General features: G+C 34.3%; 1 protein-coding gene across 1 annotated transcript in view; it reads right to left on the bottom strand.

The window, feature by feature from the left end:
- LOC128546419 (uncharacterized) overlaps positions 1-15303 on the bottom strand; it is a 30244-nt gene that overhangs the window by 4478 nt on the left and 10463 nt on the right. The window contains exons 3-6 of the mRNA XM_053516919.1: positions 9453-9812; positions 6127-6234; positions 1391-1494; positions 805-949 (exon numbers count right to left, since the gene is read on the bottom strand). Of these exons, the coding sequence (XP_053372894.1) occupies positions 805-949; positions 1391-1494; positions 6127-6234; positions 9453-9812 (717 nt within the window). The remainder of the gene's footprint in view (positions 1-804; positions 950-1390; positions 1495-6126; positions 6235-9452; positions 9813-15303) is intronic.

Genomic DNA, 15303 nt, shown 5'->3' with positions numbered 1-15303 from the left:
GTTTTGCTAACTAATGAATTATACATAAACACTCTAAAATGGCTGCCTCCATGAACAGCCATTGTCTTAAATTTCAAGTTGCCATATCTCTTTCATTAGTGATCAGATTGTAAACATTCTTTCAGCGTTATGAAAGGCTTGAAGATGGCTTTCATATAAAATTAACTTATTCTCAGGCATTCCTTGCCCTTTAATCTTGAAAAAAGAAAGTAGGATATTATAATTTATTTTGATTTCAGCTGTTATTCTAGCCTAGCATACATTGGTCTTTTAGCAACGTATGTCATTCAAATGTGTGAAATATTGATACCGCGATAATTTAAAGGACTGTATTTTTCTCATTCACCTGTATAGCCCTTTAAAGTGTTAATATTGGCTTATTATTACACCGATACATCCGTTTAAAGTGTTGATAGTGGTTTTATTAAATCAATTTTACACCTTTATATCTCTGCAGGTATTGGACAATAAACAATGAATATTTTCTTGCTACTTATGAAACTTATTAACTTTTTCAAGCTATGGAGACATTATGATTATTATATGTTTATCATGGCATTTCTTTTATAAGTATAAATCACTTGATTACCTTGAATGAACCTGTTTGCACATTATATTAAAATGACATAGTGTCATGAAAAGGGAAGAGAACATTTTCACACCGCTGATTTAAAATACATCTTTTATAAGTACTGTAAGGCATAGTTTGTGGCCGCGGAAAGGTAAGTGCAGATAAAGATAGTAAAAGGTGTCAAAAAGTGATACATTTACTAAAACATCCAGTAATGTACGAAAAACACTTACCATTTGTCAACGTATTTGGACGATAGAAACATATGACAAATAATTGTGTTATTTCAACACTCTCGTTGACCTCTGTATGAAGTTGTATGCTTTCAGTTTCCATGTGTTTGTTCGGCAAATGCGGACAGGATGCATGCTTTTTATTCTGAAATCAATTTTGAAATTAATTTATTTTTTCAACATCTCTAAAACAAGCCCTTATGAATGAATCTATTTCAAAGAACAACATTTCTGCAAGAAACGGCGAGGCCCTGATGGCATTAGATCGCTCACAATAGTTCCACAGCTCAAGAAAGTAAGAGATTTTGGATTTTTTCGGATTTTTTTTAAGAATATCTTTGAAAACGGGCCTGGAAATTAAGGAACAAATTTATTTTCATAATAATCCATATATTCATATAATGTGTTTTATTCTGGCCTTATGGGGACATGTTTGTTTACAAATCAATTGTTCTCCTTACTAAGATCATGTTTATTTTACAAAAATGGCATACATGTGCCGTCTGAATTCTTCAATTAAGAAAAGAACTTACCTTTTGTTGAAGAATTTAAAGTTACATTCATGCATATATACAACAAGCAGTACCTTTGTGAATATAAATGATCCAGTAGGGAAAATAGTTTGATTTTTAAATTCTCTCGCATCGTTTTCAACAGTCTGCTGTTCACACGTTTGAAGGATAAGCGTTACTGAAAATAATATTCTAATATGGCTAACAATGCTTTATTCATCACAACGATATTATGTTGATGTCACGTTAGCGTGATATTTAGCGCCATGTACGCATCAAGAAATAGCGCTTTCAAATTTCATGAAATATTTTACTTAATAACATTTTTTAAACAAAATGTCACATTGCACAAATGTGTTGATTAATTTACAAATATACTGAGTTAGTCATTTGCTATGCTGAATAATTCGCAAAATGTTTCGCCCGAACTGAAGTCTGCTGCAAGACGTATTACCATTTCCGGCCCTGGCGTGTATAAACAAAGACCTACCATTGGCGCCATGCTTACGCGAAGAAACAGTCCATCAAATTTGATATAAATTTTACAATAAAGAACATATTAGAATCGAAATAATTTATAGCAAGACAGTGCCTTATCACTCTTTATACACTCGGGCGGTTATACGCCGCCCTCGTGAAATTATTACGCCCGACGTATAACCGCCCATCGTCTATAAATAGTGATAAAGCACTGTTTTGCTATAAATTATTTCTTAAAAATACATATCATGTTTACCTACAATAGCAAAGAGTGGCGTTTCTTGTGCAAATTACAAGATGTATACCTATCACAGTAAAAGAGTGGCATTTCCTTTGGAAATTTCACAAGATATTTAGTGACTGTGCGCTAAAAAGTAAACGGTAGTATAACCTGACAAATTGTCACTAGATATTACTAGACAGAAGGCTATATTGCAAAAAAAAAAAATGACTATCTGAGTAGTCTCTGGTATATATTGATAGGCTGAAAGCTACATAGCAAGGAGCGGCAACTGTACCAAATAATGAAATTTAGACTGCAGGCTACATAGCACAGCACAACATTACCTGAAGAAACTTTACTCGAGATTGGTAGATTGAAGACTAAATAGCAAACAACAGTATTGATTTATTATATAAATATCTAGGTACTATATATTTGTAAACGGTATATTGGAATTACAAAGCGCCGCAATAACTGAGGAACTAACAATATGTAATGGTAAATTGAAGACTATATAGTTAAGAGCGACATTCCTTAGTGAAATTCTCGAAGATATTAAAAGATGAACGACAAAAAGCAAGAAAGCGGTTTTTCCTGAGAAAACTTTTCTAGATATCGGTAGATTAAGTTCTAAACTGCAACTTTGGAAATCCAGCCTGAAATTTGCGGATTTAAGATTAAATTGACTCCTACATCAGCTGAGGGTACTCACACAGATATTGATAGACTTAATATCAAATAGCAAAGAACGGTGAATATTACCTGAGGAAACTCCATCCGCTCTTGCTGGAATGCAGACTTAAAGAATTTGACAACAAATAAGTATATTTTAGATATCAGAAAATTATTGCTGTACGTGTGTGTGTGTGTGCTCGGGTTTAACGTCTTTTTCAACAATTTTTCAGTCATATAAACGACGGTGTCTACTTGTAGCAGTGAGCACAATGCCCAACTTTATAGTGCTGCCTCACTGGAATATCACGCCGTAGACACGTGGCATGATGCCCCACCCAGTCACATTATACTGACACCGGGCTGACCAGTCCTAGCACTATCCCCTTAATGCTGAGCGCCAAGCGAGGAAGCTGCTAGTACCATTTTTTACGTCTTTGGTATGACGCTGTAAGTGAGTTGTTAAAACATTACGTAGACTTTTCTTGTCAAAAGCCAGTGCAATGTGAAATATAAAATTGTAATTCGCAATCTTCGTGCAATTCGGTCATATATTTTTTGTAACATTTTTGCTAATAGGCGAAGCGCGTAGAACGTTCTGATTACCATAGTTATGCATAATCTGCGCATCGGTTTTTCATCTGTCATGATTGATTTCGACCGCTAAAGTTCGCACTGATAGTCCTCTTGTTTACCTGTAAAGTACAGCAACACGTCTAAGCGACATACACTGAAAGTATGGCGTTATTCCTACGTGGGAGGCAAATGTAAACAACGTCTTAACTAAGTGAATATTGTTATTTAAAACGTATGCAATGTCGTCATCTGGTCGCATAGATAATCGGACAGTAGAGATTTTGACAAAAACCGACTTAAAATAATAAACTAATGAAGCAGATACGACAACAATGTACGGTCATCTGTGTCTTTATTTTTAAATGGTACAAAAGATTCGCAAAAGGCCCAGAATTGTGAGAAGACAGCAAGATCGAGGTTGAAAACAAACAATCCGTGATTCTGCGTTATTGTCAATGTATGACGCTTTGGATAAAAAGCAACTACCCTGTATGAGGCGCTTGGCATAAGACTTTCAGAATTCCAATAAAATAAAATATTGTTTTTAGGTATATCTATTAAAAAATAATAAAAGAAATTGATGATTATAAACTGTTGCAAACTGAAATGAAAGCATCTCGATGTAGTCACGACGTCGTACACGTCCACCGTGCGCTGGGTTTGTGTAAGTGACTATTTTCGATTTTCGAGTAAGCATTTCTTCTGACTGTATGATCAGACTCACGCCACATTTGCAGCGAAATTAGTAGAAAGTTATGTATTTCTTGCTTTGCTTCATTAAAGTATGTAAAAGCTAGAGACAAAGGCTACGCTATTTTTGAACATACCTCATATTTCTTATGAAGGCTTTGAAACTTAGTTATTGACAGATTATACGAGAAGTGTTCGAAAACTTTAAATTTGCAAACGCACTGTATACTTGGATATCGCGAGATTGACCTGTATAAACGGATGACCGCTCATCATTGTACATTGTGTATCAATATAATTGAAATCCGCAAACCGGTGTATTCATAGACACTGCGTTGAAAATGGTTAGAAAACGAACAGAAAATGTCCACTTCATTCTGAAGAAAATTCTTAAGGTTAGGAAGATAAGTGCTCGCTGGATCTCCCATTTGCTCACCAATGAGCAGAAATATACGAGGGTGCATATGGGAAAGCAATTGCTAAAGAAGTACCCAAAATATCAGAAAAGGGTGTTGTATAGTCTCATAACTGGTGATGAGACATGGGTCCATTTTTATGGGCCCAAGCGGAAAGTTGATAAAAGGATGTGGGCTTTGAAACATGCCAAAATGTCAAGTATTGCTAAACGAACACTGACAGCAAAGAAGGTGTTATACGCCATTTTCTTCAGAAATTGTGGGCCAATCATGCAAATTGCTGTTCCAAAAGGTAGGGGCGTGTCCGGTAGCTTCTATAAGAATGTGGTTCTGAAAAATATGCGAACAAAAATGAGCATGTCCATTTGTTACATGACAATGCTCCAGCCCACAAATCCTCAACTGTAGTACAGTTTTTTAAGTCTGAAGTCGAACCCTTCAAACAGCCCAGACCTGGCCCCGTGCGATTTTTTTCTCTTTCCGAAATTAAAAAAAACAACACCTATCTGGTAGGAGATATAGGTCGAGAAGTGCATTGGGGTCTGCAGTTCAACAGTTTCTTATGGGTGTACCCAAAGATGAGTATGAAAATTAGTCATTAGTCAAGAACGCAGGAAAGTTTTATTGCCGCGGGTTTGATTCCTGATTGAAGTATGTTTTTTTTAATTGATTTGGCATTTTTAAGACAGTTTAGAAACAAACACTCATGTTCCAATGTTCAAAAAATGCACAAAATTCAATTTTAAAGAAAGATAATTTGTACCAAAAATCTGGAGGTCAGTGCCTTTAATATCAGAGAGAAGAACTACTCGAGGAAACTCTACCTAAATTATGTTGGTAGACTAAATAATAAAGAGAGGCAATACCAGAGGAAACTATATCTTAATAAAGTTGGACAAGTGAGGGTTAGACAGCAAAGAGCGGCATTACCTGAGGAAAGTACACTAGAAAATGGTATACCGAAGGCTAAATATCAAAAGCCGTATAACAAGATTAACCCAGATTGAACATTAAATTACGAAGTCCGGCATTACCAGCGGCAAATTCATCAGATATTAATAGACTTGATGGTAAGAAGCAAAGAAGCTGTTGAGAATCCGCACTTTGAAGACTGAATAATGTTTTATTTTTACAAATTGTATGTTCTCATTGCATTACCTATCTTTTCTCTAAATCTGTAATGTTTGATGCAATGTAATGTAAATTTGATCATATTACATCTTGATAAAGAGCGCTTAGATATTTGATTTGGCGAAGGTTTTATAGCTTATTTAAACTTATGTAACTTATCATGACATTTTTAATTTAATTTACATAATTTATATATAACATTTATTAAGGACTATAAACGGATATTTTCCCTACGTACAAATATTCAAAATTATTCAATAAATGCCTCATTTTGAATGATATTTGATATAAACATGATTTATTATTAAACCTATAAATAGTATTACGGATTTAGATCTAGCATATATACTGTATAAATGGAAAAGTTTGCGGCGTGAAAGTGTTCGGTATCTTCGCGAATTCAAAAATTCGTGAAAATATCAGCCATCGTAAATTTCCACGTTCACCAAGGCACATCATTATAGCCATGTAAAGATACATAAACTAAGCTTTGGCACTTCTGGTTTCGGCTATTCGCGAATATTCCTGCTCGCGAAACATCTCGAATCGGCGGCAATTCACGAACTTTTGGACACGCGATTATATCCACTTATACAGTATTTGCTTGTATAAGAAAACTTACTAGAGCTATCTGTTTCTTCTGTTATCACCGAAAAACCAGGAAGGTGTCCATTCGATGTCCATGCAGTAATTGCCGGAAGTCTGATTTTTCTTTCTGAGCTTTTCAATTCTGAATATATTTTAGAAACAATTGCCAATGATAAACCCAGCCTGGTGAAAAAATTCACAGTGTAATCATTATACTGTAATTTCAGTTATGTGTATGATATTAAATTCCTGTACTCTTTGCATAAAAATAAAAGTCTATTGCTCATTTCGAGCCAATTTCGGAAAGAAGTATGTAATCAATGCTATAAAAACATCCTCTCAAAGCATACAGCGTCACAAAGCAAAAATGATAACAGACTCAGCTTCGTTAAATATGTTCATGGGAGGTATGAAATTTGCAACATCCCTACCCCACCTAGCATCGATAGAAGCGGAATTTCATCATTAAGGCAACGGAGACCAGAGTAAATTTTTTAGACATCACAGTAACAAAGATAAACTGATTTGAAACGAAAACACATATTATATGATATATGGACGACGTATTTAGTATTTCCGTTGCAAATATAAAAAATCTAGCTAGCATTATTCCAAATTGAAAAGATATTCTCAGATTTTCCCACTATTACTCAAGGAATAAAAATTCAGCGAACAGGAGAATTACAAAGCTAACTCCATTTTCATTCAACGTTTCGACAATTTTTATTAGTCTTCTTCAGGAAGTAAACAAATATGATATGAAATAAACAACGTCATGAATATATGACGTCATAAAAGATGACGTTACGTTACAAACATTTTGGCGTAAAAATTACAATGTACAATAGGCTACATAATGTTTACACAAATGTATATCTAAAGTACTGTTTAAAGTATATTGTGACAAAAATTAAAATTAAAAGTGGTTATACTTAATACATAGTAAGATTATAGACATTATTCAAAATAGTAATGTTAATAATCATAATAACAGTAAGTACAGGATCACAAAGATACGAAATCACTGGTTAAATTGTGTTATAGACAAAAAAAGAAAATACCAGCAAAAACAGTACTAACTGACATTACGAAAACCACAGTTTGTGAAGAGACTTACGAAAAATTATACATTACTTTTGAATTCATTCCTTTTGGAGAAATAGTATCTAGTTTGTGAATCCAGTAAGTTTCCTTTAGAAGCCTCCTCATACCATGGATAACATCAATAGGCATAAAGCTTAAGTCATTTAAGCTATGACCATTTTGATTAAAATGAATTGCTACATGACTAGAAAATGCAGGATCGATAAAACTTGTAATATCAAAACGATGTTTATTCATGCGTCTTGAAACTTGCTGGCTAGTTTGGCCTACATATTGCATTTTACACTTCTTACATGTTATTAGATATATTACATCTGAACTTTTACAAGTTGCATTATTCTTAAGCTTGAAAGATTTCTTACACTGAGAACTATTAAAACTATCACTTTCAATAATGTAAGAACAATGTGAACATCTTGAACGATTACATTTAGACGAAGTAAAATTAACATCAGACAACATATGAAAATCAGTTTTAAATAGAATGTCCTTCAAATTCTTAGGACGTTTAAAAGCCATGGTAGGTTTACACGAATGTAACATTTTAACAGCAGGATTATCTGACAACTGAAGTAAATCCCAGTATTTGTTAATAATGTTGCCAAGGAATAAAAGGAATATCACCAAAACATTTTGACTTATATAAATATATATGGAATATTTATAATGTCCTTTACATTTTTCCGTAAACCAAATATACTATATGCTTTATCACATGTTTGAAGTCATGGGAAAGAAATAAAGCCATTCCATAGTTTGATATTTCACTAGTGTACAGCCATTTTACATGGTTTGAAGTTTAGGAAACGTTGGTCGAATCGACATTGTCTAAAACCGTTACATATATCTTTGAGGTGCTACTTGGTGTCAAATTGTTTTGAAAAAGGTATATTCGTTACAGTAACAGTTTTAAACGATATGTTAAGGTATGGTTCAGACTATAGTTGTTTCATAATTTATTTGCTCGAAGTCACCTGTGCGCCTGCAAATGCTCTATTAGAAATGTTTTTCTTCTCGCCATTAAAACACTATTGTGCTAGCAGTCATGTCTCAGAGACTGAAGAACAAATGTACCTCGATCACGCCTCTTTTGACGGACCGTCGCTGGAGGTAACTAGAGTCAAAGAATGGGACTATTCATTTTTATGCTAAGATATGGAAGCAATGGTTCATTAAAATAAAAATTAAACTTTGCTTATCGGAATGCACTGCGCATGTTCCATACCTCTAGTTTGCTGTTTTTCAGACTTGGCATGGTTTTGCATAAGTTTTGTATGAATTCTAGCATCTCAGTGGATACAAATGGAAATTGATTGAAACTTAATTTATTTACCGCTATGGTTTGACATGTAGTGCACAAGTTCCATAATGCCGTTTGCATTTTCACACCATTATATCTTTTTTCAACTGAGCAAGATTCTTACGCGTTTATAAGTAAGCTGGTATCCCAATAACAACTTGTGGGAAAGGATTGCAACTTGGAGACCCAGCACAGAATAATTGTCTTCTTATTTATTTCAATGATGTTAATTATACATGTGTACATGATTTACAAGTATCAACTTTGTTTTTATAATCACAAATTGACAGGTACATACAAGAGGCCAAGACAATGTGTTATTGTCTACACTTTTTTATTGAATAAATGTGTTAGTGTCAACAGGACGAAGTTTATTATCTGGATCAGTTCACTGCCCACTTTCTCTCTACATTAGGATATTTATCTAGCGCTTCAGACAGTCCAGTATTTTACATTCGTCTTATATCTTATACACAGAACTTAATATCAATAAAATTTAATATGAAAAACAAGAACTTATATCAAAGGCCTCTGTGTTCGAGTGGTTACGGTCGCTGAATTCAAATCACTTGCCCCTCACCAGTGTTGGATCTAGTCTCACACGAGGCGTTAAATTATTTATGTAAGGAAGCTATCTAGCTGGCTTACGGAAGGTCAGTGGTTCTACCCAGGTGCCCACCAGTGATAAAAGAATGCAGTGAGGGGCACCTTAGGCCTTCCTCCACCATTATAGCTGAAAAGTCGCCATATGACCTATAAATGTGTCGGTGTGACGTTAAACCAAGCAAATTAACAAAAACTTATATCCCTCCAAAAAACAACCGTTTTGGCCAAAAACACGAACTTTCAAACCCACGAAATTAAATGATTTAGCAACATATAGATAAGATGATGTGTTTGTTGTTGTGTTATAACGCTAAAAATTACTTATTTGCTAAGTAATCAATAACCAATACCTGTCGGGCAGCTTTTGCCGTCACCAAACACACTGTACGATCCAGCTGGCCATAACGATTTGTCGTCAATAACAGACTTGTTCCCAATCTTGAAGCAAAAATTCAGTCTCCATGCATATCTACTGTAAGGTCCCAGCAAATTACTTTGTATCTCAGGCCACGTATCTGGGATTAAATTGCGGATACAACCTTTCTGATTTAAATCACAATCAGTGACCGATGTTAGTGTATGTGGACGTCTCCACGTAAAGGATAGATACCCACGCCTCCAACCTCTTACGCTTGATTCTGGACAGCCATCAATTGGTGTTATTATGGCATATGGCCCTGGTGGCCATTTGCTCGTCGCATTGTCTGCAACTGTTATTTGCGCAAAATGTTAGAAGATATATACTGATTACATCACGTAAATAATTACGATTATCTTTTAATTTTTTCATCAAAACCTCTCGGCAACATTTAAGTATTTAAATCGACTACTTTGATATAATTTAAGTGATATAGTTAATATCAATGTTAAGGTTTCAATTAACCCTTTAAATATTCTTTTACTATTATTAACGATAAGGTTCCTCTATTATATACAGTTGTATTATAAACTACATAATATTGTGTTTTTTTTTTTTTTTTTGGTGGTGGTGGGGGGGGGGGGGGGGGGTTGTGTTCTATGGTTTCAAAGAAATTTCTTACAAAATTTATTGTCAATGTAAAACGTTTGATTAATTGGTCTGAATTGTTGTTATATTCTATTTTAAAGGTAATAAAAAGAGTCATAGAAAAGATTGTTTTTAAGATATCATTTAATGGCTAACGGATTGTGTCTGAGTGAAAATTTTAAGCACATGGACATTTGGAAAGTATCGTATTATACAGAACACTCTTAAATGTTTTTAATCTAAAGTCGCTGTGATGAAAACAAACTGCGATTCATATCCCGTATAAAACTGTCATGTTCTGAATATTAACCACAGACACTTAGGGTCACCCCTCCTCCGTCCAAGTCATCTTAAGTTAATATATTTAAGCATTTTAACACGAACTTAATATTTGTAGCGATCATAGAACATGTATAATCATAATTTCAGCATGTTTTGATAAAATGTACTTTTAAGTGTCAAATGATTCTGGTCCTGACAACTGACTTGCGAAATTCGATGAGAAATCGATAACTTTCATAAACCGATCAATTTCCTTCCATGAAACAACTCCATGCGAATAGATACCTGCTCTGTCTATACCATAGGCTGGCGGAGCCGAGTACCAAACTTAATATGCTTTCAACTTACGCCTGGACCGTTCACTATGAAACGGTATTATGGCAAAAATGCAGATTGTTTCGTTGCACTAAATATCCGACAATTGAAAACTTACATATCCTTCTCATTTGTAAATCTAGTGCCTTCTTCGTTAGTCTATGTCATCCATCATGTTTCGGCCATAACACAATGTGACCTGCAACCACTGTATTTGTTAACGGTAAACATGCATATTCCCATATACTAATGTGTATGTGTATATTGACAATTGTAATTTATACGACTGTATAAATTTCGTTAAAAATCTAAAACATTAAAAAGAATTAACGCTGTTTTCAGAAAAGAGGACATACATGAACTATCTCAGTAAAGTCGTGGTTGTGCGTGCTATAATCCGACATAAGCCATGATAACCGTATGCTAAACTTATCTTCTAACAGTATTTTAGGGCTAGCTATTTACCAAATAAGTCCACTCTATCAAACTACACATACAGACGCTAAGCTTATCTTCTAATAGTATTTCAGAACAAGCTATTTACCAAATTAGTGCATCCATACACTGTACACAAACAGACGTACAAGATTTCGCAATAGGTATGTCTTTATTCAGATGTTTATTATTGTAGTCCACGGAGCTAGGTGGTTTTGATTTACATTCGATTTCTATCACATATTTGATATTTTATATTTTAATAGTTTCTTCTAAAAAAATATAACAGACTTAAAACATATCAGCCATGACACGCTTGCCATTGTCATTGTAAACGGCATCTTTCAGAAACGGAATATCACCTAACACGTAGCTATTTAAAATTCTTGCCTCGATATATTTATATGTTTTACTGTATTTTTTACAATGGGTGGTACATCTTCATGCTCACGGCCGTACGCAATAAAATACCACACCTAAAGTTTAATAATACACCAGCCTTGTTAAGTTGATTTCCGGACGCCTAGCTAAAGAGAGGCTAGGCGATGCATTCGGTTACCGGACAAAATGACACCGGCTGACATCGTCGATCTCACGGAGACTTTCGAGGCAAAAATATCCCGAGCGCTATCTGGTGTGAAAATATAGTACTTGTAACACTTAAATTTCAATAAAAAGAATGCAGTATGTAATATCGATATGTAACAAAGCAAGATGCATTTTTGCATCAATTATGTTCCATAGTTTATATGTGTATTACTTTTGGTACCCATGACATGCGCGACACAAAGCGGGTATCAAAGGCAAGGAGATGTTCCCAGTGTTAGTTTCTCTCTTTCTAATCTTGTAGTATTCAGAGCATTGATAATAAGTGAATTTTTTCAAAACATGCTGCAATTGTGATAAAACATGTTCTATGATCGCCATATATGTCAGTTCGTGTTAAAAATGCTAAATATATTGACTTACAGTTGACAGGGGCGGAGTAGTAGGGGATCCTGACCCCAAGTGTCTGTGGATTTAACGCTGTTATGTCGCCTCAAAACAAGCGTATGCTCTAGGCAGCGTTTCGTAATTTGAAAGTACATCATGTGATGACTTAAGGGACATGCCTACAAACAATAAATCTTCATTCTTTTTTTCCAGATAGCAGTTGATATATGATATCAAAAATGATTAACAGTATTGTTTAAGTGTGTCAAGATATGAGTTATATGACCCCGGGAAGTGCCTACGCCTTTAGTATCTCGAGCAATAAAATGGGTCCAATCGCTAAGGTTACTATCTCTAAGATTAGCTGACAAACTATGTAGAATGTCCATTGTTAAAATTCGTGTACCAATGATTCTTAAATGATTTCAATTATGAGCTAGATAATTTTAGAGATCAGGCGAATCACTCAATTAACAACCTTCAACTAATGATAATCAGCTCAAACTCCTACTCCAAGTATGCTTGAGATACTATATAATAAAGTCTTTTCAAAGATTTAGAAATCCCAAAATGCACAGAATAACTTCTTCTTTTCTATTTATTGCAATTACTAACTCATGAAAGTACTTTCTAAATTTTAAAAATAATGACATAAATCAGAAGGCAGCAATGACAAGTACTGCAAAATAATCATTTCAATTATCCCATGGGATAAAAATATCGTCGGCCATATCTTTGGTATGGAATGGCTTTAATACTGTGAGTTAGAACTTTTTCTTACTTGTTACCAAACACCAAAGTCAGACAATAAATGGAAGTCAGATTAATCTTTATCCTTAGTAATTTTCAAAAGATTAAAGATAATATAACAACCTATAAAAATTGTAGAAGAAAATGTTAAATCAATGATATTGGCTAAAATAAAAAACAAGAGGGCCAAGATGACCTAAGAAACACACCATAACAGTGTAAAAAATGTTTGACCTAGTGATTTCATGGAAACAAATATTCTGACCAATTTTCATTAAGATTGGACCAAAAAATTGGTCTCTTGAGATTAAACAAGCATTTTCTTAGATATGACCTAGTGACCTAGTTTTTGACCCTAGATGACCCAAGTTCAAACTCGACCTAGATTTTATCAAGGCAATCATTCTGACCAAAATTCATGAAGACCAATTGAAAAATACAGCCTTTATCACATACACAAGATTTTTCTTTGATTTGACCAAGTGACCTAGTTTCTGAACCCAGATGACCCATATTGAAAGTCGACCTAGATTTCATTAAGGCAATCATCCTGACCAAATATCATTAAATCAATTAAAAAATACAGTCTCTATCGCATACACAAGATTTTTCTTTAATTTGACCTAGTGACCTAGTTTTTGACCCTAGATGACCCATGTTCAAACTCGACCTAGATTTTATCAAGGCAATCACTCTGACCAAATTTAATGAAGATCAATTGAAAAATACAGTCTCTATCGCATACACAAGGTTTTTCTTTAATTTGACCTAGAGACCTAGTTTTTGATCCTAATAAACCCATTTTCAAACTCTGCCTAGATTTCATAAAGGCTATCATTCTGACCAAAATTCATGAAGATCAATTGAAAAATACAGCCTCTATCACATACACAAATTTTTTCTTTGATTTGACCTAGTGACCTAGATTTTAATCCCAGATAATCCATATATTCAAACTCAACATAGATTTCATCAAGGCAAACATCCTGACCAAATTTTATAAAAATCAATTGAAAAATACAATCTCTATCGCATACACAAGGTTTTTCTTTAATTTGACCTTGTGACCTAGTTTTTGATCTCAGATAAACCATATTCAAACACGACCTAGATTTTATCAAGGCAATCACTCTGACCAAATTTCATGAAGATCAATTGAAAAATACAGCCTCTATTGCATACACAATGTTTTTCTTCGATTTGACCTAGTGACCTAGTTTTTGACCCTAAATAATCTATTTTCAAACTCTGCCTAGATTTCATCAAGGTAATCATTCTGACTAAATTTCATGAAGATCAGTTGAAAAATACAGCCTCTTTCGCATACACAATGTTTTTCTTTGATTTGACCTAGTAACCTAGTTTTTGATCCCAGATAATCCATTTTTACAATCTTCCTAGATTTCATCAAGATAATCATTCAAACCAAAATTCATGAAGATCAATTGAAAAATACAGCCTCTATCGCATACATAAAGTTTTTCATTGATTTGAGCTAGTGACCTAGTTTTTGATTCCAGATAACCCATTTTCAAACTCTGCCTAGATTTCATCAAGGTTATCATTCTGACCAAAATTCACGAAGATCAATTGAAAAATACAGCCTCTATCTCATACAAAAGGTTTTTGCTTGATTTGACCGAGTGACCTAGTTTTTGACTTCAGATGACCCATTTTCGAATTCTGCCTAGATTTCATCAAGGTAATCATTCTGACTAAAATTCATGAAGATCAACTGAAAAATACAGCCTCTATCGCATACATAAGGTTTTTCCTTGATTTGACTTAGTGATCTAGTTTTTGATTCCAGATGACCCATTTTCGAACTCTTCCTAGATTTTATCAAGGTTATTATTCTGACCAAAATTCACAAAGATCAATCGAAAAATACAGCCTCTATCGCATACACAAGGTTTTTCCTTGATCTGACCTAGTGACCTAGCTTTTGACTCCAGATAACTCATTTTCGAACTCGATCTAGATTTCATCAAGGTAATTATTCTGATCAAAATTCATGAAGATCAATTGAAAAATAAAGCCTCTATTGCATACACAAGGTTTTTCCTTGATTTGACCTAGTGACCTAGTTTTTGATCCCAGAAGACCCATTTTCAAAAGCAGCCTCTATCACATACAAAAACTTAATGTTGACGGACGACAGACGACAGACAGATGACAGACGACGGACGCCGGACATCGAGCGATTAGAAAAACTCATTGCTCAGGTGAGATAAAAAAAACGTTTGTTAAAGAAAACATTATAGGGGAGTCAAACATAATAGCTAAGTTAAAATAAACTTAAATTTATCTAATGTGCAAATGTATGCATATGTCACAGGGTTACACAAATGTGCCGTCAGTCCGGGGCTCGAACCATTGATTACAGTGCGTATGCTGTACTGACTGACTGCCTGACCGGCTGCCTGACACATATTTTCACTTATTGAGACTAGGTCCGAAATGGGGGTTGTGGGTTCGAG

This window comes from Mercenaria mercenaria, chromosome 10, assembly GCF_021730395.1.
Source record: "Mercenaria mercenaria strain notata chromosome 10, MADL_Memer_1, whole genome shotgun sequence".
NCBI lineage: Eukaryota > Metazoa > Mollusca > Bivalvia > Venerida > Veneridae > Mercenaria > Mercenaria mercenaria.
Note: the sequence above shows the minus strand (reverse complement) of the source record. Positions and strands in the feature narration are given on the sequence as shown.